General features: G+C 47.4%; 3 protein-coding genes across 3 annotated transcripts in view; 2 read left to right on the forward strand and 1 right to left on the reverse strand.

Moving 5' to 3' along the window:
- The window catches only part of LOC309550686 (uncharacterized protein), an 801473-nt gene that overhangs the window by 329616 nt on the left and 447334 nt on the right, over window positions 1-24523 (forward strand). The window lies entirely within an intron of this gene.
- Window positions 1-24523, reverse strand: part of LOC309550702 (uncharacterized protein) — a 975511-nt gene that overhangs the window by 160668 nt on the left and 790320 nt on the right. The gene's annotated exons all lie outside the window — the stretch shown is intronic.
- The window catches only part of LOC309549969 (uncharacterized protein), a gene marked incomplete at its 5' end in the record, with an annotated part of 44814 nt that continues 28007 nt past the window's right edge, over window positions 7717-24523 (forward strand). Inside the window, 2 exons of the mRNA XM_082250445.1 lie at window positions 7717-7742; window positions 9497-10313. Of these exons, the coding sequence (XP_082106571.1) occupies window positions 7717-7742; window positions 9497-10313 (843 nt within the window). The remainder of the gene's footprint in view (window positions 7743-9496; window positions 10314-24523) is intronic.

Raw genomic sequence — 24523 nt, forward strand, 5'->3', positions numbered from 1 at the left:
TGGGCTTAGAAATACTTCTAGAAAACATTGTCAGTGAACACGATCCACTGTTCCATTCGCCGTTGCCGGCTAAAACTCTATAGGCCAAAAAAGAAGCCAAATCTAAACATGATCCAGAAGCGCAGGCGTTTTCTCTGGGCCAAGGCTCATTTAAAATGGACTGTGGCAAAGTGGAAAACTGTTCTATGGTCAGACGAATCGAAATTTGAAGTTCTTCTTGGAAAACTGGGACGCCATGTCATCCGGACTAAAGAGGACAAGGACAACCCAAGTTGTTCTCAGCGCTCAGTTCAGAAGCCTGCATCTCTGATGGTATGGGGTTGCATGAGTGCGTGTGGCATGGGCAGCTTACAGATCTGGAAAGGCACCATCAATGCTGAAAGGTATATCCAAGTTCTAGAACAACATATGCTCCCATCCAGACGTCGTCTCTTTCAGGGAAGACCTTGCATTTTCCAACATGACAATGCCAGACCACATACTGCATCAATTACAACATCATGGCTGCATAGAAGAAGGATCCGGGTACTGAAATGGCCAGCCTGCAATCCAGATCTTTCACCCATAGAAAACATTTGGTGTGTCATAAAGAGGAAGATGCGACAAAGAAGACCTAAGACAGTTGAGCAACTGGAAGCCTTTATTAGACAAGAATGGGACAACATTCCTATTCCTAAACTTGAGCAACTTCTCTCCTCAGTCCAGGCCCGGATTGGCCAATCGGGAGCACCGGGAGAATTCCCGGTGGGCCGGATTGGTCGAGGGCCGTTGTCTTGGTGAAGAGGAAGTCACTTACTGAACTCACTTCCAGGACATGCTGCGTTCCATGCCTCGTCCCACTCCAAAAACACGCCCCCGGGCCGCCCAGCGCTGCCGATAATTGGCTTGCAGGCGATACACTTCTTGTAGGAGGCGTGGAAGAAGAGCTGGCACCCTATCACAGGATGGATCAGAGAGCGATCACGGAGCCGTCAGCCCTGTGGAGATAATAGCAGGGACAGGAGCTCTGGCCACCCCTCCCTCTGGGGAATTCAGCTGAGGGGCGGGGCTACACATCACTGCCTCGGGTGAGGGAGATGGAGGCTGTAGATTGCAGAGTGGAGCAATGTCACCTCGGAGCTAAGCAGCCTGACCTGCAGTGTGTGTAGCAGCAGGTCAGTGTGTAATAATGACAGCAGTTTAAGGTGTTCTGTGTGTCCAATCACCAGCAGGAGTGTTCCTTCCTTCTTCCCCAGTATAGTGAGTGCCACTCAGTGTACAGATATCAGTGTTATTTATAGGGAATAGCACCTAATGAGTTATTCCCTATATATCTCTGATATGTGTACACTAAGGGCTTTTCCCTAACACTAACATCTGTGCACTTCAGCTGGAAGAATGTCTGTTAGTGCCGGTTCACACATATGAGATGCGGGAACCCTGCAAATGCACTGCAGGTTCCCGCATCGCATTCAAATCGCAGGCAGTTCACACTGCCATATGCGAATCGCTGGGGGGTGTCAATACGAAGTTACCGACACCCCCAGATCAGTTTGCATATCGCAGTGTGAACTGTCAGTTCAGACATGAATCGAATCGCATAGGTGTGAACACCCATGCAATCCAATTCTGCTGCGGACCCAAAAAAAGGTATCCTGTGCGAGTTGTGTCCAAATGCGATGAGAATTTAGCCATACAATCGGTATGGCTCAATTTGCATCACACAAACATCACATGATTTTCAGAGCAGTGCCCTGTGAATCACATGCAATGTCTGTCATCGCACAAATGTGAACCGGGACTAACATTGGTGGTCAAGTAGGGGTGTTGAAAATAATTGTATAATCGATGCATTGCGATTCAGCCTTAAACGATTCTCCATCAATGCAGGCAACAGCTGAATCACAATTGCATCAATGACGTCATTCTGGGGCGCCCCTGTCAGAGGGTTTCCCTGCTTCCTCCTCTCCTTGTGTATGGCACACAGAGCAGCGATCTCCTGCGGTGTCACGAAACCTGGATCTGAATTGTTCTGCAGCGATGTAACAAAGTCCTGCCTCCTAGACCGGCTCCTATGATAGATGGCACACTGATCCAATGCTAGGAAACTGAATCAGTGTGACCTGTATCATAGGAGCCAGTCTAGGAGGTGGAACTATGGTGACAGCAGCCGCCAGGCAATTTAAATTTAAGCTCTGTGACACAGCGAGAGATCGCTGCTCTGTGTGATCCAGGCACTGGTGAGGTTGAATTAGATGGGCACTGATAAGCTGCATTGAATGGGCACTGATAAGGCTGCAATTGATGGGTAATGATAAGCCGCATTTGATGGGCACTAATAAGGCTGCATTTGTTGGCACTGCTGATGTTGCATTGATGAGCACTAACATACTGCATTTGATGGGTATTGGTGAGTCTACATGTGATGGGAACTGATAAGCTGCATTTGATGGCACTGATAAGCTGCATTTGATGGCACTGATAAGCTGCATTTGACGGGCACTAATAAGGCAGCATTTGATGGACACTGGTAAGGTTGCATTGATGGGCACTGGTGAGGCTGCATTTGATAGGCACTATTGATGCTGCATTGATTGGCACTAATAAGCTGCATTTGATGGGCACTGATGGGGCTGCATTTGATGGGCACTGATGGGGCTGCATTTGATGGGCACTGATGGGGCTGCATTTGATGGGTACTGATGAGGCTGCGTTTGGGCACTGATAAGCTGCATTTTATGGGCACTGATAAGCTACATTTGATGGGCACTGGTTAGGCTGCATTTGATGGGTACTGATGGGGCTGCATTTGATGGGTACTGATAAGCTGCATTTTATGGGCACTGATAAGCTACATTTGATGGGCACTGGTTAGGCTGCATTTGATGGGTACTGATGGGGCTGCATTTGATGGGTACTGATAAGCTGCATTTTATGGGCACTGATAAGCTACATTTGATGGGCACTGGTTAGGCTGCATTTGATGGGCACTGATGGGGCTGCATTTGATGGGTACTGATGAGGCTGAGTTTGGGCACTGATAAGCTGCATTTTATGGGCACTGATAAGCTACATTTTATGGGCACTGATAAGCTACATTTGATGGGCACTGGTGAGGCTGCATTTGATAAGCACTGATAAGGCTGCATTCGATGGTTACTGGTAAGGCTGCATTTGATGGGTACTGATAAGCTGCTTAAGTGTGGGCTGGGACACATGGATGGGGACACAGGGGGCCCCATGATCCCCTATTGCCCGGGGGCCCCATGAGTTGTCAGTCTGCCCCTGAGCCAAACTGCATGTTTTAGTGAACATGAAAGGATTAGTTCATCTTTTCCAAAAACTGCCAATACAGATAAGGGGGGGGGGGGGGTGGTGGTTAAAATGAAATAGTAAAGCTCTGACTAAAGATGAATAAAGCCCTTGTTATAGGTAAAGGCCATTTATATACCTCCTGAAACCTGACTAAAAACCTCCCAGTGATGGTATCCCACTTCCACCATCACATGAGTGACCTTTTAGCTCACACCTACTGCACTAGGGGAGAAAAAGCGCGGAGACGGAGCTCACCATTATGATGGTGGAGGTGAACAGCTGGGAGTGTTGTAGCAAAGTCTTAGCAACAAGGTAGGATGGGATGATGCCATGTGTGGGGGTTTTTCAGTCAGGTGAACTAAAGTGGGCCGGTCTAAGGCATGAAACTCCAGGGCTGAAAATGAGTCCCACTCCGGCCCTGCCTCAGCCCCCAGACGTTTGCAGACTGTTATAAAAAGAAGAGGGGAGGCCACACAGTGGTAAACATGGCCTTGTCCCAACTTTTTTGAGATGTGTTGATGCCATAAAATTTAAAATCAACTTATTTTTCCCTTAAAATGATACGTTTTCTCAGTTTAAACATTTGATATCATCTATGTTGTATTCTGAATAAAATATTGAAATTTGAAACCTCCACATCATTGCATTCTGTTTTTATTCACAATTTGTACAGTGTCCCAACTTTTTTGGAATCGGGTTTGTATATGCTTTTGTATATATGGTCCATGTGATACAATTTACTCAATGTTTTTTGTGATCAATATGTGTTACCAGGATTTGGAGAATATTATATTTATTTATCACACCTCTATTGACATAACACAGGCAGCGCCACTTACCTCACACCCCCCAACCTAGTAAGATCTCTGACAGAACAATTCCCCCGGGGTTACTTGTTCTGTTATTTGCTGGCTGTGTCGGGTGGAGGGATATGTCTGTATAGTCTCACACCCAAGTCACTGAGTGCAGTCTCAGGAGATGGGAGGCCTCTGCAACTTGTCTCATGTAAACATTTAAGCTTCCACTGATTACTGAATACCAATAATATGAGTCCTGACCCTTACACTATATGCTCTTTCAGGACCTTGATAAGTGTAGGAGGGGGGGTAGAAGGTACAGGAGCCATGGGCACAGCTATTCACTGAAGAGAGGGGCGCAGGTGGAGTGCAGTCATCACATACTACAGTGCTTGCAAAAGCCAGCCTGAGGGATATCATTGGATAAAAATGCACAGCAGACAGAGCACTGATTGCAGCTGCGGCCCACTCCAGACCCGGCACACACAGTACTCTTACAGAGCTGCAGTGGGGAGCTGAGTGGTGGAGCGGTCCCTGCGCTCCTCCTGCACCCGGCCAGTACTACTGGAAGACATACATACATACTCTGTCAGATGGACCGATCTCCGCCCAACAAATGATGTCTAGCCCAGCCCTCTGATATGACGTCATTCAGAGGTGAGGGCAGAGATAGTGGTGCCTCGGCGGAGCAGGTATGAGGAACTGAACAATACAAGCAGCAGGCGGAGGAGGAAAAGTAAAAAGTGTAAAGTTCTGTTCATTTACAGAGACTCCGTCACAGTCTTCTACTGGGACCTGGACTGCTTATGACCTTAGGGAGTGTGGGGGTGGGCTTAGTGATGGGGGAGGGGATTAACTACCTAACACTGTCATTAGCTAGTAATGTGTATCACAAATGTATTAGTAATCAGTGGCTGTGTTAATTAACCCCTAATGTCGCAGCACAAAGGGGTTAATTACCACTGCCACTGACCACCAATGGGGAGGGATATCTAAATGCCACTGACCACCAATGGGGAGGGATATCTAAATGCCACTGACCACCAATGGGGAGGGATATCGAAATGCCACTGACCACCAATGGGGAGGGATATCGAAATGCCTCTGACCGCCAATGGGGAGGGAAATCTAAATGCCACTGACCACCAATGGGGAGGTATATCAAAATGCCACTGACCACCAATGGGGAGGGATATCGAAATGCCACTGACCGCCAATGGGGAGGGATATCTAAATGCCACTGACCACCTATGGGGAGGGATATCTAAATGCCACTGACCACCAATGGGGAGGGATATCTAAATGCCACTGACCACCAATGGGGAGGGATATCTAAATGCCACTGACCACCAATGGGGAGGGATATCGAAATGCCACTGACCACCAATGGGGAGGGATATCGAAATGCCTCTGACCGCCAATGGGGAGGGAAATCTAAATGCCACTGACCACCAATGGGGAGGTATATCAAAATGCCACTGACCACCAATGGGGAGGGATATCGAAATGCCACTGACCACCAATGGGGAGGGATATCTAAATGCCACTGACCACCTATGGGGAGGGATATCTAAATGCCACTGACCACCAATGGGGAGGGAAATCTAAATGCCACTGACCACCAATGGGGAGGTATATCAAAATGCCACTGACCACCAATGGGGAGGGATATCGAAATGCCACTGACCACCAATGGGGAGGGATATCTAAATGCCACTGACCACCTATGGGGAGGGATATCTAAATGCCACTGACCACCAATGGGGAGGGATATCTAAATGCCACTGACCACCAATGGGGAGGGATATCTAAATGCCACTGACCACCAATGGGGAGGGATATCTAAATGCCACTGACCACCAATGGGGAGGGATATTGAAATGCCACTGACCACCAATGGGGAGGGATATCGAAATGCCACTGACCACCAATGGGGAGGGATATTGAAATGCCACTGACCACCAATGGGGAGGGATATCGAAATGCCACTGACCACCAATGGGGAGGGATATTGAAATGCCACTGACCACCAATGGGGAGGGATATCTAAATGCAGCTGACCACCAATGGGGAGGGATATCTAAATGCCACTGACCACCAATGGGGAGGGATATCTAAATGCCACTGACCACCAATGGGGACGGATATCTAAATAGCATTGCCACATTGATCATCATTGCAGAACGATTAAAGTAGAATTCCAGCATAAACATAACTAGCCTTAAAAATGAACCCCCCCCCCCCCCCCCCGCTCGGCATACTAACTTATTTTCAGGCTGCTCCAGTCCAGTCATGTGATCTCCCCTTTGTGTTCAAGCAGTGTATGCAAGGGAGAGGAGGGAGCGCTGGTGTCAGGGCAGCAAAGGCAGGGGAAGGACTCTAGGACCCAGCATCTGTCAGGGTTCCAATGGCAGGGGAAGGACTCTAGGACCCAGCATCTGTCAGGGTCCCAACGGCAGGGGAAGGACTCTAGGACCCAGCGCCTGTCAGGGTTCCAACGGCAGGGGAAAGACTCTAGGACCCGGCATCTGTCAGGGTTCCAACGGCAGGGGAAAGACTCTAGGACCCGGCATCTGTCAGGGTTCTAATAGTAGGAGAAAGACTCTAGGACCCAGCATCTCCACCAGCACTTCACATGGGCCTGTATAAGGAAGTCAGTCAGTGGTTGAAGTTGCTGATTGATCTTCAGCTTGTTACCTGTATTTCTGTGATTCCTCGCTCCTGTGATCCTTAGTTACTGACCCAGGTTGTTGCTGACCTGTCTCCTGCCTGCTCCAGTCCTCCACCCTGGCTTGTCTTACAGATACCCTCTGCATGCTTCTTGTGTTTGCCCTCGGCTTCCCACCTGACTTTGTCTGCTCTGTTCCTTGCTTGTATTGACTATTCTTCTCATAGTGATTCTACAGACCTCTCACACCTCACAGGCGCCTGTAGACTCTGCTCAATACATCAGCAGTATCCCTGAGTCCATTGTCACTTAGGGGTGTACTCACTTTTGTTGCCAGCGGTTTAGACATTAATGGCTGTGTGTTGTTATTTTGAGGGGACAGCAAATTTACACTGTTATACGAGCTGTACACTCACTACTTTACATTGTAGCAAAGTGTCATTTCTTCAGTGTTCTCACATGAAAAGATACATAAATGTGAGGGGTGTACTTAATTTTGTCAGATACTGTATACACATAATATGGATTTTCTTTTGTTACACCCATTTCCTAGCAGCTGGACATTTTATATCTGATGATTTGATTGGAGCACAGTCTTTTACATGGTGATAATAATGGGATAACATCCTTAAAGCGGAGTTCCGGCTGATTTTTTTTTTTTTTTTTTTTTTTTTTTCAAAAACACCCCTGGAAAAGTTCGGGCTCATGCATTTACACTGCGTTATCCTGTAAACTGTCCGCTGTTTTGTTTTTGTGCAGCATGTCTCATTTACTTTATTCTTCTGTACAGCGCGGCCATCTGCAGTCTGGGCATCTGAAGCCGCACTGTTCTTCCTTCGGGATTCTATGCATGCTGGCTACCCAGCATGCACCTCCCATTCTCACGCATGCGCAGTGCGTCGCAGTGAGTCCCACAGCTTGCTACGAGCGGGCGATGCCCATTGACTCCTGGGAATGATGACATTCCTCTCCCAGGAGCAAATGTAAAGCAGGAAATGACCTAGGCGGCCGCGGCGTAATAAGGAGGAAGTGAAGAGATTTTTCAGCAAAAATATAAGGTAAAGGAACCGAAAAAAAAAAGAAATCACTAAATCATTTTTAGCATGTAATGGGAACTCTAAAATGTGGCTGGAACTCCGCTTTAACCACTTGCCTACTGCCCACATTTACCCCCTTCCTGCCCAGACCAATTTTCACCTTTCAACACTCTCACACTTTGAATAACAATTACAAAATAACAATGGAGCTTTCTTTTGGTGGTACTGTATTTAATCACCACTGGGTTTTTTGCAGCATAAAATTTAAAAAGACCCAAAATGTTTTAAAAAAACAAAAACAAATTTTTCTTAATTTCTGTTATAACATTTTGCAAAGTTATACTGCTACATTGCTTTGGTAAAAATAACCCAAATCAGTGTATATTATTTGGCCTTTGTGAAGGTTATAGAGTCTACAAGCTATGGTGCCAATCACTAAAAATGAATCACAACTGATGTACTCACGGCCGATCTAATTTCTTGAGACCCTAACAAGCCAGGACAGTACAAATACCGCCCGAATTACCCCTTTTTGGAAATGAGACATTCCAAGGTATTTAGTAGGAGGCATGGTGATGTTTTTTTTTTAAGTTATTACTTTTTCTCACAACTCTTTGCAAAATAACGTTTTTTTATTGTTTTTTTTTTCAGAAATATTGTCATATTAACAGATTATTTCTCACACATGGCATAGGCATACTTGCAACTACACCCCAAAATACATTCTGCTACTCCTCCTGAGTATGGCAATACCACATATGTGAGACTTTTACACAGCCTGGCCACCTACAGAGGCCCAACATCAAAGGAGCACCTTCAGGCGTTCTAGGTGCATAAATTTAATTTTTTTTTTTTTTTAATTTTTTTGTTAGTTTATAAAAAAAAAAAAAAAAAACCCCAGTGGTGATTAAATACCACCAACAGAAAACTCTATTTGTGTGAAAATAAAATGATAAAAAGATTCATATGGGTACAGTACTGTATGCCCGCGCAATTGTCATTCAAAGTGTGACAGCGCTGAAAGCTGAAAATTGGCCTGGGTAGGAAGGGGGTGAAAGTGCCCGGTATTGAAGAGGTTATACTTTGGAACCTTAAACAGAAAGTGATAATGAGGGAGGAGTCAATAACCCAATGATGGTGGTCTTCAAGATCAATCCAGTCTTCATCTTGGTTGTTCTCCCCCCATCCTCACTCTCTGACCTCTGGTAGGGCTAAGCCCCATTGTTATTCATGACTAAATCATGGACTAAATAAGGAAGTGCAGGACATCTTGTGTTGGGAAGATGGCAATGAGTGATAGAGGGGGAGGGGACACTCGTCCTATAATCCCCTCATCACTGTCACTCCTATAAAAGACAGTTCTCGTTGTTTCCTCACTCTCTGACTAAGGTCCATGAATAAAGAAATTAACTGGTAGGAGATCAGAGGACCCATTTACTAGTGACCTTGAGGGTGGAATTGTAAGATCCTCAGAGGCAAAGCTGCCTGATGTGGGCGGAGTCCTGGTTTAGGGGAACCAATCTGCTGATGTCTAGTAATAATCTTTTTATTTCTATTTTAGTACATGGACGGGAGATGAGGAAAACCTCAGAGGATTGTCTCACTTTGTCTAAGGACTGTAAAGTAGAAGATGAGGACATCACACAGTATAGTCCAGGAGAAAACCCGGCAGCCTCAAATGTCCATCCGGCACCACACAGTGTAGATAGACCATCGTATTCCTCTTATCCTGAGGAACCTCAGACTGTGAGGGACGGTGCTGGACCATCGTATTCCTCTTATCCTGAGGAACCTCAAACTGTGAGGGACGGTGCTGTTCTTCCAGCAGATAAGAGGTTTTCCTGTCCAGAGTGTGGGAAATGTTTTTCAAATAAGTCCAATCTTTGCAGACATCAGAGATCTCACACAGGGGAGAAGCTGTATCCCTGTCCTAAATGCGGGAAATTTTTTTCACAGAAGTCCGATCTTTACAGGCATCAGAGATCTCACATGGGGGTGAAGCCCTATTCCTGTCCTGAGTGTGGGAAATGTTTTTCACAGAAGTCCAATCTTTACATACATCAGAGATGTCACACGGGAGAGAAGCCGTATTCTTGTTCTGAGTGTGGGAAATGTTTTTCAGTAATTTCCATTCTTTACACACATCAGAGATCTCACACGGGGGAGAAGCCATATTCCTGTCCTGAGTGCAGGAAATGTTTTTCACAGAAGTCCGATCTTTATGCACATCAGAGATCTCACACAGGGGAGAAGCTGTATTCCTGTCCCGAGTGCAGAAAATGTTTTTCTCAGAAATCTGATCTTCACAGGCATTTGAGATGTCACACCGGGGAAAAGCCGTATTCCTGTCCTGAGTGTGGAAAATGTTTTTCACAGAAGTCCCATCTTAACACACATCAGAGATCTCACACAGGGGAGAAGCCGTATTCCTGTTCTGAATGTGGGAAATGTTTTTCAGATAAGTCCAATCTTTACCAACATCAGAGATCTCACACAGCAGAGAAGCCGCTTTCCTGTCCTGAGTGAGGGAATTGTTCTTCACTGAAGTCCTGTCTTCCTGTCCATCAGGAATCCCACACAACCCTTTAGATGTATTAGTGCCCTGAGTGCTGGAAATGTCTTCTATATGAATGTTGCTGGACATGTGGGGAAGAAGCACACCCTGATATACACCTCAGATATACTCCATGGCTGATCTTCATCATGTAAGAAACAGTTGATAAGGAGATCAGAGATCACCAGAGACATGGATGAAGTGTTGTACCGTGTTGGCCATTGATAGCAGGAGAAAATAAAAATGGAGTCATTACTTTTCATTGGCCTAGTACATTTTGTGGTGTAAACTTTCACAAACAATTATATGTTCTATATAAAAAATAAAACTTGAGAAACCTACGTACTTTTCCTGTAATGCTCTACATAAGTTTGCTGCAATATGGTGTAGTTGGATAGACACAATGGGCCTGTCTATTACTCTGAGAAAGTTGATTTTATTGTAGGGGTGCACCGATCCAACTTTTCGATACCGATATCTGGCATTGTGTATCTGCCGATACCAGTACCGATCCGGAACTACACATAAAGCATGCGGCTGCAGTACAGAGCAAAGCCGCTGCTTCATGTGTATGGCTCCTCTATTCACAGGCGGAGTGCATCTGATATCACTCCGCCTGTGAGCCGGACCTATACAGGAAGTAGTGGCTACCGTCCCATACTACTACTACACCAAGTAAGGGATGGCTGAGCCGGGACTCAGCAAAACCGGATTGGCCAGTGGATCGGTTAATTTTACTGATCCTCCGATCCAGCTATTGTGGCAGTATCGGTGCCGATATCCGATCCTAATATCGGATCGGTCCATCCCTATTTTATTGTTACTTGTGGGATATTTATTAGTTTGCCAAGTATGTTAGAGGGCTACAGGTGCTACATTGATATATTTAACCACTTGCCGACCGCCCGCCGCATATATACTGTGGCAGGCTGGCTCGGCTGCGCGAATCGACGTACAGGTACGTTGGTTCGTGGGAATGGTGCTGGGGGGCGGGGATGCCGATCCACGGGGCCGGCAGGTCGGGATTGCTGCCGGGCACCCGCGATCACTCTCCGCTGAGAGAGAAGGACATTAAGGGGGCAAATCCTTCCGCTCCAGGACTGGTTAATGATAACTTGTAGGCTTAGTGCTGTATTTATATATATATATATGTGTTTCTATTTTTTAGTTATTTTATTTTGTGTGACAGCGTGTCTTTGTTATTCTGTACCTGTAAAGAAAAAATCTCAAAATAAAATTAGATTTAACCACTTACCCGCTGGGCACTTATAGCTCCTTCCTAACCAGATCAATTTTCAGCTTTCAGTGCTCTCACATTTTGAATGACAATTACTCAGTCATGCAACACTGTACCCATATGATATTGTTGTCCTTTTTTTTTTTTTTACACAAACAGAGCTTTCTTTTGGTGGTATTTAATCATTCACTGGCCACTTTTTGCAACTTGGCACTGCGCGACTTTAACTGACAATTGCGCGGTCATGCAACGCCGTACCCAAACAAAATTTACGCCCTTTTTTTCCCACAAACGGAGCTTCCTTTTGGTGGTATTTGATCACCTCTGCACTTTTCATTTTTTGCGATATTAATAAAAAAAGAGCGAAAATTTTGCGAAAAAATTTACATTTTCTACTTTGACAGTTAAAAAATATCCAATATATTCAATTTTTGTCATATATTTAGGCCAAAATGTATTTAGCTACATGTCTTTGACATAAAAATCCTCAATGAGCGTATTTTTAACCGCTTTAAGACCGTAAGATTTTACCCCATTCCTGACCTGAGGCTATATTTTGTGATTCGGCACTGCGTTACTTTAACGGACAATTGCGTGGTCGTGCGACGCTGTACCCAAATTATGTCCTTTTTTTCCCCACAAATAGAGCTTTCTTTTGGTGGCATTTGATCACCTCTGCGATTTTTAATTTTTGAAAAAAAGAGATATATCAGAATGTAAAAAATATTGCTTTTTTTTTTTCAAAATTGTCCAACATTCCCAAAAAAAAAATTTAAAAATCAAAATGTTTTAACATTTTAGGCCAATTTGTTTTCTGCTACATATTTTTGGTAAAAAAATCGCTTTTACTAACTACGGCAAAGATTTGTAATTTTTATTGTTTATTTTTTTTTTTAATAGTAATGGCAGCGATCTGCAATTTTTTTTTGCGGGACTGCGACATTGCGGCGGACAGATCGGACCCCTGACATTTTTGACACTTTTGGGGGTACCAGTGACATTACTACAGAAATCAGTGCTATAAATATGCACTGTTACTGTAATAATGACACTGGCAGGGAAGGGGTTAACTTTATTGGTGATCAAGGGGTTCAATGTATGCCTCATGCTTACTGACGTGTGTGGGGGGAGGGGATTGTGTGACACAGACAGGGACAGATTACAGGATTCAGCATATCTGAACCTGCGATCTGTGTCTGTCACATAGGAGATTCGTCCACTTTGTTTACACAAGTGGGCGGATTTCCTCACTTGATCCCCGACGATCGGGGAAGAGAGGCGGTGATCTCCTCTGGCCTGACTCCCGCTGTGTCTGAATACAGCGGGAACGCGCCGCCGAGAGTGGGTGGGATCCAGCAACGTAGGTCTACATCGCTGGACGATAACGAGCCACTTTGCCGCAGTACCAGCTCAGTGAACGGTCGGCAAGTGGTTCAATTTTTCCCACAATTCTTTGCAAAATGAAGATTTTTCATTATTTTCTTTTTTCTTTACAAAATTGTCATACTACCAAGTTATTTCTCACACACTGTATAGGCATACTTGCAACTACACCCCAAAACACAATCTGCTACTCTTCCTGAGTATGGCGATACCACATGTGTGAGACTTTTACACGGCATGGCCACACACAGAGGCCCAACATCCATTAATGTGAATACACAGCAAAAGAAAGGATAATAGATCACATGGATATGGCAACCTTACTATGCATCATCTTTACCTGTCAATGTTATGGCAACATATTTATTATCTTATGACTTTAACTGAAAACCTCTGATGTAAAGTCTAGCAATATCGAATCATCGCAAATAATGACTCAATATTATAATAACAGGTCCCCTTTAAGACAGCCTGTGCTGAGGTCCCTTTCCTAGCAAGGCCTTGCTAAGTCTTCACCAGCAGTTGGAGCTCTTATCACTCTTCAGCGTGATACTTGTAATCCCAGGATAATAGTGTATGTATGTTCCTATCTGCAGTCAGTGTATCATAACTGAAGATTTATACTTGTGATTAGGATGTCACCAGGCACTCCTCCGTCTGTCAGTGTCCACCTGTGATTCTCCTGCAACCCGGGCGATGTGCTCTCCCACACTCCTGCATCACTGGGGATGATCGCGCTCGGCTATCCCGGTCAGTCAGTTCAGCTTCACCCACTATCTACTCAGCTCCACTGGAAATATCACCGCTGTGTGATTACCAGCATCCGCACCACTGAGGATGGGCTCCTCTCTCTCTAGGCCACACGCTCTGGGCCTCCGTAACCAACAGTGTCCCAGCACACCTCTCAGGCTGACCTCTCCTCTCTGAGTCCCGGGAGCAAGCAAACGCGCTCACTGTCTAGCAGCTAGGTTTGTTGACTCTCCCATGATCCTCCACTCGCCCAATGCTCCCTGGGAGTATAGTTTCCTCAGAAATCCAAACAGTCTGCATTCAGTTTATTACTACATCTCCCACAATCCAGTTTGTATACTTCCTGTGAAAGCTCCTCTTCTGCAAGCAGCCTTAAAGGGACACTCTAACAACCTCAACATAACGGCAAACCTGAATATATATATATATATATATATATATATATATATATATATATATATATGGTAGTCCGATCCCAGCTACATGTAGTAACCTGGTTAAAGGGTTTTAATAGCAAAGGATTAAAACACTCACAAGAGGTAAAATATACAAGTGCTCATCTGGTGTCAGAGTCTGAGGATCCTCCTAGAACCGTCCTACAGGACCGCTGTCATCTGTTCCAGCTGCTGGGCAGAGGGATGGCTGGAGGAGCCCAAAGAAGCCACGCTAACCAGCATGAAAGGCACAGTGGAAGTGCCATCACCGGAAGGATGGGAGGTACCAGATGAAAAGAGAAGCAAGGCTACACGCACGCCGGGACCAAGGAGAGATCCAGAGCAGACACCGCGGCCAGGAAGGATTCCATACCTGCCTATATTTATTGTGGTCGGTAAATAAGTGATGGATACCCTTGTTATGGAAAGTCGGTGTGGTGTGCCAGAACCGACGTAAGGGGGTAGGCCTGTAAATAAAGAGGGCCCCCCGAAGATTAGAGGTCAGGAAAAAAAGGGTGAAGGTGGGTGGGTGACTCGAGCGCCCAGCAGCAGGCCGCTGTAGGGGAAGGGCGGCGCTATAAAGCCCGCTAGCTCCTCCCACAAACACCGGCCTGCGGCCGAACACTTGTGGTCGGTAAATAAGTGATGGATACCCTTGTTATGGAAAGTCGGTGTGGTGTGCCAGAACCGACGTAAGGGGGTAGGCCTGTAAATAAAGAGGGCAAAAGGAAGCAAATGACATACTTTATTGACAACCCAAATTCATGTTACAAGCCTACTAAAAGCTAACCTCAACTCCTTCTCGGGTTGAGGGATATATATCTGAAAGGCATCAGATTCCCATCGACCAAGTCTTTTAATGATATGACCTGGCGTGTTGTTGCCGGAGGCAGCTGACGCCGCTCCTATCCTAAAGGAGTGGCCAGAATGTGCCGCAGGGTCCCATCCCAGCCTGATACATAAGGTGCGGATGTAGAATATAAACTTGGACGTGGTGAGGGGAATGCCCAGCAACGTGAAAAGAGGCGAGTAGCTGGGCAAGCTCTGAGTCTGAGCTGCGTAATTGTCCAGGACCTTGACAGGGCACCAATTATTCCCTGATGGATACAAGGGGATGGTCAAAGGGTGTCCCACCTGCCTGGTCTTAGAACACCGAAGTGTCAAGACGTAGTGATCTCCCCATTTGACCAAGTCCCGTTTGAGGAGGCATGTGCGACCCTCTGACAGGGAAGCCACCGAGAACTCCCTGGGCCTGAGAAAGCCGTAAAAAGGCCAGGTACATGGCGGACTTAACAACTAAGTTCGTGGAGGGCTCAAAAGGGGCCGTGTCCAACAAATCAGAAAGAGCCCGGAATTTTCCCCCATCTATTGGCAACCGCCTGACCGGGGTATGGCGATCCACTTTGCCAATACCCTTCAAAAGGTTCTTCACTGGGTATGCCCTAAGAAAGGGTGACGTGTTCGGCTGGTACGTCAGGACGTGATGTTGAACCCCCGACAGGTACAATTTGATGGTGCTGGCAGAAAGTTTCAGCTGGAGGTGGCAAAAAGCAGCAAAGGCGACCATCGTCTGAACGGAGTGGTCGTGCAACCCGAATTCCGCTGAAAACCTCCGGAAGATGGACAAGGCTCGGTCATAAGCCTTCCTGGTGTTAGCCGACAGAGCCACCCAGGCCAATTCCCGACCATGCGCCACAAACCGGGCTAGTCCAGGATTAATTCTTTGAACTTCGGGGTCCGAGCAAGGCATCTGTTGGCCGTTGGGTGGAGGTTGAAGAACACCTGTAATTTAGACCGGGAAAGAGCATCAGCAGCTGCGTTGGAGTGGCCCGGGATATGCTCACAGTAAAGGAAAAACTGGTGGGTGGCTGCTAACAAGGTTAGCCTGCGAACCAGCCTCATGATGGTCAGGGATGCAGACCGGCCCTTATTAATGATGTCACAGGCTGCCTTATTGTCGCTAAAACATTTAACTGCCATCCCTGACCAGCACCTACCCCAAGTGAAAGCTGCTGCCACAATAGGGTATACCTCGAACAACGCCGAGGTCTCCCGGAAAGCGGGTAAGGCAAGTGACTCAGCCGGCCAATGATCCCTGAACCACGAATCCCCAAAGATGGCAGCAAACCCCGTATGAGCAGCCGCATCCGTCCAAAACACAGGGGACTGGGGTGAGATAGGTGGGATGAACATGGAAACGCCGTTCCATCTTTCCAGGAACTCCACCCACATGGCCAGGTCCGCCCTGGCTGGGGGATCCAGGTGAGTGGCAACACCCTCCGGAAGACCTGGCAATAGACACAGTAAACGGGAGATGAATGACCTGCCCTGGGGAATGATGCGCATGGCAAAATTCAAAGACCCAATTAACGACTGCAGATCTTTCCTCGTAAAAGACCCTCCTTCCAAGAACCTGCCTATCACCTCTCGAATGCGCCCAAGCTTGTCCTCGGGGAGGCTGGACTGCATTGAGATGGAATCCAAGGTGATCCCCAAGAAATCTAACCTGGTGACAGGTCCAATCGTCTTGCCTGGTGAAAGAGGGACCCCTAAGGTTGAAAACAAGGCCACGGTGCTCCTCAAACTGACAGGAGTGCAGTTGCCCTGTTCGATCAACAAGAAGTCGTCCAGGTAGTGTAAAACCGTAGGGCACCTGGTGATGTTCAGAAGAAGCCAGCAGAGCGTCTCGGCAAAAGTATCGAAAATCCTAGGACTGCTTTTGGATCCGAATGTGAGCCTGATGGCGAAATAATATTCCTCCCTCCACTTAACACCGTGAACATGCCATAAAGAGGGGTGAATGGGCAATAGCTTGAAGGCGTTGGCTATATCTGTCTTGCTGAGCCATGCAGCCCTGCCTGCCCCCAAAATGGCTTGGATGGCGTTGTCCACGGTGGTATAGTGGAGAGAGAACTCAGCTGAAGGGATAAGAGAATTCAGGCTAGGGTTATTAGAGGAATGAGGAGCCGACATGTCGATGATCAACCATTTTTTATTAGAGTATTTGCTTGTGGAGATGCCAATGGGGTTGGTACGCCAGGAGGTGAAGGGGGGAACGGGAAAGGGGCCTAGCATGAACCCTTCCTGAACTTCCTTCCTGATCAGAAGGTCCACTGACAGCGGGTCCTCCCTAGCAGACAGTAGATTGGGGCATTCAAGTGACCCTGGAGGTAGAGACACCAACCCCGTGTGGAACCCCCCTGAAAACCCCTGCACCAAATACTCGACCAGGTGCGGAGATGGGTGAGACTGAAGGTAAAAAGCCAGTACCTCGATCTTGACCCCGGTTAGTCATTGTTTTGGGTTGAGCCTCGATGGACACATGGACTTGGTGTGAGCCCTGAAGCAGATAGAACAAACATGAAGCAGCCTGCAGGCACTGAAACTACACGCCCCACCATTGAAATTGTTGCAGACCTGGGCCTTGCCTAGGTAAATGATTGGGCGACCCAGTTTGTCTCTTAGGCCATGCTGCTCTGATCTGCCAGCCCCCCCCAGGACCCCGGACGTGGAGGACTCAGTCTCCGTGGGGCAAAGGTTGGCAGAGTGCGAGGTGGATGAACATGTGGCGCAAGAGGGAGGCACCAATCCTGCGAAGTGCCTGCAAAAAAGTTCGGTGTCCAGAAGGCTCCAATCAAAGCGCACATTGAATTGTGCCAAGGTAGCCGCTGCTTTGGCCGACACTGACTTGTGAAAGTCGAAAAAGGTAAAACCCCCGTACTTATGGCCCAAATCCACAACCTTGTGAAGATAAAGGTCCAGTTCCTCCCGACGATGTGGGTAGACAGAGCATAACACATCCCTGTAAATCCCGAAAGCCAGGACAAATTCAGGGTTGGTCAGCTTCTTATTTAGCCTGGGGTCTCTGGCCTTCATCACTACGGACAAATCCCCATAATTGTAGACCTTATTCTCTACCACATCTTGGGAGGCAATAAGGAGAGCCACCAGGTTGACATCCTTCCCCTCCAGGATATCCTTGCGGAGGGCTGGGGGGACCATGTGTGCCGGGGTGATAATGGGAGATACCGCAGCAGAGGGGAAGAGGGGGACTGGGGGCCTACCCTGTTCGCAAATGGGGGCGGGAGCCTGCACCGGTAAGGGAGGAGGAGGAACCCCGTGGGCTGGACTGGCGTCCTCCAGTTTCGTCAGTCTGTCGCCGATTGACTGCAGAGACGACAGGATGGAGTCCAGAGTTCCTTGCATGGCCGACCCACAGCCCTGAGAGCTGGTGCCCAGTCCAGGATCTTCTGGGTCCTCAGTCAAGATCCTAAACAGTTCAGCCTTCCTAGCCGTGGCCGGGAACGGAATGCCCCTCTGACGAAGGACCGCCGAGATCTTCGGGATGGTCCAAGATCCATAAGAGCCCAGCGGGGATGGATTACGATGACCCCTGGGGGTACCAGATCTGCCTGGGGTGCCAGGTCTGGCTGGCGTGGAGGGGGAGGATGATCCTTCATCCAAAATGGCTCCTAGAGGCACGCTGTCGAAAGAAAAATAGAACACCAAAGTCCAATTAACAACTGCGAGAGCCCCAAGAAAAACTGGCTGACTAGCTAGTGCCTTGAGGCGAAGAACTTAACTACCCCGTGACAGGTGAGGCCCTGCTAGATGCCAAGCGGCAGGCGAGAGACTTTACCTATGATTTGGACGTGGGGCATGAGCCACTAACGTGGTGGCGGGAAGGTTGGTCTCTCGGTGACAGTAAAGAATCAAACGTATGGCCGTGACAGGTGAGGCCCTAACTGTAAACCCATGAGGTGGGTGAAGCGAGGCGCTAACTATGGTTTGGCCCGAGGGGCGAAGAATCTCCGTGTTGAGATTGGGAAGTTGGCCTCGCGGGACCAGCTATGAAGGGGGAGTAATGGCCAGCACCTGAACCCTAGCAGCCAGTTCGCTCACCCTACTGGGAGGGGGGGGCTGACAGAGGAGACAACACATGACGACGTACAACACAGTTGAGGTGCAGACAGCAAATGCAGTGCTCCCGAGAAGGACAAAGACATGAGTATGTGGGTGACACAGGGGTGGTGAAGGTGGAAAGGAACAACAGGAACCAAGGCACCTTCTGGTGACATACCGAAGGTGTGATGTGTGCCAGCAGCGTAGCCGGACGGCCTAGGCTACCGGTATAGGCATACCGAAGGTGACTAAGATGTGTGTGGAGGCCCAATGAGGTGAGAGACTGGCCTAGCAGTGCCAAAGGGCAATGCAGAAGTGGCGTTTGTGAAGACTACCAGCATACGGAGCCATGAGAAAAACACAGAGGAAGAACCTGCCGCCAGGCAGTAATACCTGATACCGGCGTTGAAGGACATGGCGTGATCCTGGAGGAATAAGGAAATTGGTCAACCAGAAGCAGTGACACATGACCCCCCCCAGTGTGGATAGTATGTAATGGGAGCCAACACGGGAATATGTAACCCTGTGGAGTGTAGTGAGACCCCCCCCAACTCTGCCACCAACCTCCCTCCTGACCCAAGGGGGAGGTAAGTGCGTGTGTATGAGTGTATGGTGCCCTCCACCTACCCAAGACCAAATCCAAGAGCCCCCCCCCCCCCCCGACAGGCCGTGGCATGGGGGCGCCTGGTGGCCCCTAGTGGGGGGGGGGGGCTGCTTGATTGGGAAGACGGCCGGCGGGTAGGTGAGCCTGACCGACCAACCCCCCCCCCCCCTGCATGGGAATATGCCCAGCAAGGGTGAAGCATGGCAAAAGAACAACGCCCTACCTCTTGCTTCCTTCCACATCCCCCCCTGGATCTGACAGAGTCCCCCAAGCAGGCCAGGTGCCCAGGAGCCCCCCCCCCCCTGTGGATGCCGAGGCCTAACTGGAGGCAGGCAATGTGGTGCTGTTGTGTGAAATGCAGTGGCCTTGAGAGGCAGGCAATGTGTGCAGGTGGCAGCCGCCCCCCCCAACCCCAATAAATACCTGGTCCCGGCTGAGCAGCGGGGAGATGCAGCGGGCAGCAGTAGAGGTGCTGGTGGCGGCTGGTGAAACGGAGGAGGCGCAGGCCGGCTGGCAGCGGTGAGGCGCTGGGAGCAGAGGAGACTGAAGGCAGCGGTGGAGAATCCGGCGGCGGCGGCGGCGGAGAAGGCTTGCGGCGTCCACGATCCTGCCCGGAAGTCCGGTCCTCAAAGGCGGAGGTTTGGCGATCAGGTGACACAGAAGAACACCTGACTCGAGCGCCCAGCAGCAGGCCGGTGTAGGGGAAGGGCGGCGCTATAAAGCCCGCTAGCTCCTCCCACAAACACCGGCCTGCGGCCGAACACTTGTCTGCCTGAATTTATGCTACTAAATGTGAGTTTTACTCTTGCTTTCACACATTAAAAGTTTATGTCGGAGTTACACTATTGTGAGCTTCTTTTCTCCACTTATGTGCATTGGGTCATTGAGAGCCACTGAAGGTTACAGATACCTTGTCTTTAAGGATTTCTATACCAGGTTCCTTACTGGGACACAAGCTCTGCTGACCCTTTTAGCTATACAGCTCAGGGTTCATCTCAGTCCGGTAAGATGAACACCCAAAGGGGGAGGATCGGCACCATTCACTGCATTGGATTGATGGCATGATTTTGCACGTTTCTCTTGGCACTCAAGCACCTTTTGGGACTTCCTTGGACTTTTGATGCTATTATTTATTTATTGGAATATTATTGCATATTTTGCATATACATTGGATTGGCACTATTTATATATTTATTGTAGTTTCACTCATTGTATTATTTAGGAAACCCCAAAGTGGGGGCACCATAAGATTTTTTTGCGCATGTATTGCACGTTGCACTTTATTAGTTACTAATTTATGGTAATTTCATATATATATATATATATATATATTTATTCATTATTTAATACCTTGTTGCGCTGTAATTTGGCACTACACGCTCAGAGTATTTGGCTCCTACAGGGCTTTCCTCTTGGTCTATACAGAGCCAGTCAAAAGGACAACAGCCATGGGTGGTCCCGTGCATTCCTTTATTGTACCCCCATAACCAAAGACCAGTGATGTTTTCTGGATTACCCTCTACCCTGATGATTGGTATTTTTAGATATTTATTGCTGGCTGGACTATATATAAACTTTGTGCGCCAGTATCTCCTTTCTCTATTAGTAGAAACGCAGGATATCCATCTTCCCTACTAACAGAACCGCAATCTCCCTTGTCTTTATCGCCAAACAACTGTTCCGCCTCTCTTTTGAACGATTGCCGGGTTCCGACGGACACCGTGTCCACCGGACCGGCTGCTTGGCTCCCTCTGTGTCCAGTGGGAGCTGGGAGGCGGCGGAGCGTATGCACGCCTCAGACCCGGAAAAGCAAATGACGTGATTCTGTGCAGAACGGCCGCCCTACTGCAGTACATGTATGTGGGTTGGTCAAAGTAAAAAGTTTCCCTGATAAAGAGAGAGGCTATGACCTGGTGGATTGCATGCGGAACTCCTGAGCCCAGCTGAGGACATTTAGGACCTTAAGATTGAAGATGTGGTGGATGTCTCCTTTTGGTTTGGGAACTGTGGACAGAGAAGAACTCCTGGAACTCTTCTGGCCTTAGCTCAGTGAGATAGAGTTTGGAAGACTAATGTCATAGACAGGTTGCCAAAAAGTTTAGGGCTTTAGAAAGGGCCTCCAATGGCTGTCAATGTGGTGCCTTCTCCACTCTCCATCTCCCTAATAAAACCCCAATGGATGACTCTCTATGAACTGATCACATTCCAATCACCGATCATCTAATCATTGGTAAAAAAGAAGACTCGGCGCAGAATATTGTACGAATCGTTTTTATTGGACAAGATCAGAATAAGCGATTATCACACAGTAATGATATGAATAAAATAAAGCTTAAATCTTTTATAATAGAATTAACAAATGTGTCAAATGTATTAATAATCATACATTGGGTGGACCAATAAAAAGCCGGCTACTTCAATAAATCAAGCTCATGTATTGTCATGATTTCCTGCCTGTTGCCTCATGTGGGGAGGGATCGGTAAAGGTAGACAGTTGAGTCATGATTTTACCACCCCCTTAAGCTTAAATGGCAGCCGGATGGGGCGGTACACATGGCACTGCAATTTGCGGCTGCTGCAAACCTCACACCCCCCGGTCACATTGGGCAATGCTATTCAACTAAATGGGGTTGTGCCACAACAGCCCCGATGCATACGGTTGCGGTGTACTGGCGTGGGCTTTACAGGGTTAACATAAGGGCTCCCTGCTGCCTGCCAACCCCACAGCGGGTCAGAGGGCGATGCGGGTGTAAACCAACCCCGAGTGGACTGTGGTGGTTTCACATTTGTTTATGGACTAAACAGTTCCACCCGTTACAATCCAGCGTCCATTTCCCGTAGTACCAGCAAGGGGTGCACTCTGATGTTTCATTAGATTTCCTTTATTTTTAAACTTTCCCGCACTCTGAACATTAAAACGGAGCCTCTAAGGAGTGAAACCTAAGGAGTCAAACATTTCCCACACTCTGAACATAAATAGGGACATTCACCCATGTATCTTCTCTGGTGCATAAGGAGGCCTGCCTTCTGATTAAAACATTTCCCGCACTCTGAACATGAAATAGGACGCTCACCCATATGAACTTTCTGGTTTCTAAGAAATAAACATTTGTTTGCAAAACATTTCCCGCACTCGTAATCCTAAAAACAAGTAAACATTTGAGCACAAAACATTTCCCGCACTCTGAAAATGAATAGAGACCCTCACCTGTGTGTATTTTCTGATGACTAAGAAGGTTTCCTTTATGATTAAAACATTTCCCGCACTCAACATTAACAAGGAAGCTCACCCGTGTGGATTTTTTGATGGTGAAGAAGGTGTCCTTTACGAATAAAACATTTCCCGCACTCTGAACATGAATAGGGACGCTCACCAGTGTGCATTCTCTGATGGCTAAGAAGGTTTCCTTTATTATTAAAACATTTCCCGCACTCTAAACATGAATAGGGACGCTCACCCGTGTGTATTCTCTGATGGCTAAGAAGAGTCCCTTTATTATTAAAACATTTCCCGCACTCTGAACATGAATAGGGACGCTCCCCCGTGTGTATGCTCTGATGCCTAAGAAGGACTCCTTTCTCATTAAAACATTTCCCACACTCTGAACATGAATAGGAAAGTTCAGCTGTGTGTATTCTCTGATGGCTAAGAAGGTTTACTTTATGAGTGAAACATTTCCCACACTCTGAACATGAATAGGGAAGCTCACCTGTGTGTATTCTCTGATGACTAAGAAGGTTTTCTTTACGATTGAAACATTTCCCGCACTCTAAACATGAATAGGGAAGCTCACCTGTGTGTATTATCTGATGGCTAAGAAGGTGTCCTTTATGTATGAAACATTTCCCGCACTCTGAACATGAATAGGGCCGTTCACCTGTGTGAATTCTCTGATGGCTTAGAAAGTTTCCTTTATGATTAAAACATTTCCCGCACTCTGAACATGAGAAGGTACGCTCACCCGTGTGTAGTCTCTGATGACTAAGAAGGTTTTCTTTACGATTGAAACATTTCCCGCACTCTGAACATGAATAGGTACGCTCATCTGTGTGTATTCTCTGATGGCTAAGAAGGTTTCCTTTACGATTAAAACATTTCCCGCACTCTGAACATGAATAGGGTCGATCCCCTGTGTGAATTCTCTGGTGCTGAAGAAGGCATCTTTTTTGACTAAAACATTTCCCGCACTCTGAACATGAATAGGTACGCACCCCTGTGTGTATTCTCTGATGGCTAAGAAGGCTTCTTTTCTGTTTAAAACATTTCCCGCACTCTGAACATGACAATGAATTCTCTCCTGTATGGTGTAAAGAAGATTCCCTGATATTAGATGGTTTCCCGCACCCGTTGGCACTGTCAGATATTAGAGGACTATGTGAAGTATCAGGAGATTCCAATGATCTCCTCCAATGGTGAGGTCTGTCATGTATATTATGAGGAACGGGATTTACTTCTGGAGAAGATGCCATGTCATTATCTTCTGTAGTCACATCTTCCTCCGATGTCCTTCTATTCCCACCACAGAGTCCGTCTGTCAGAAGACAAGAAAAATTACCAAGAGTTTTCCACACTCATATACACTGCTCAACACTTTATAATCAGAGTATAGCATCAAGTCAGGGAAACTCCTGGGATATTCATCTGCTCAGTCAAGTAGCAGAGGGGGTTGTTAATCAGTTTCAGCTGGACAGGGCCGTAGAAGGTCCTTAACCCATCAGCAGGACCGGTATCTGCTCCTTTGTGCAAGGAGGAACAGGATGAGCACTGCCAGAGCCCTACAAAATGACCTCCAGCAGGACACTGGTGTGAATGTCTCTGACCAAACAATCAGAAACTGACTTTATGAGGGCCCAACGCCCTCT

This window comes from Pelophylax lessonae (genome assembly GCF_965119305.1).
Source record: "Pelophylax lessonae genome assembly, chromosome: 3".
Lineage (NCBI taxonomy): Eukaryota > Metazoa > Chordata > Amphibia > Anura > Ranidae > Pelophylax > Pelophylax lessonae.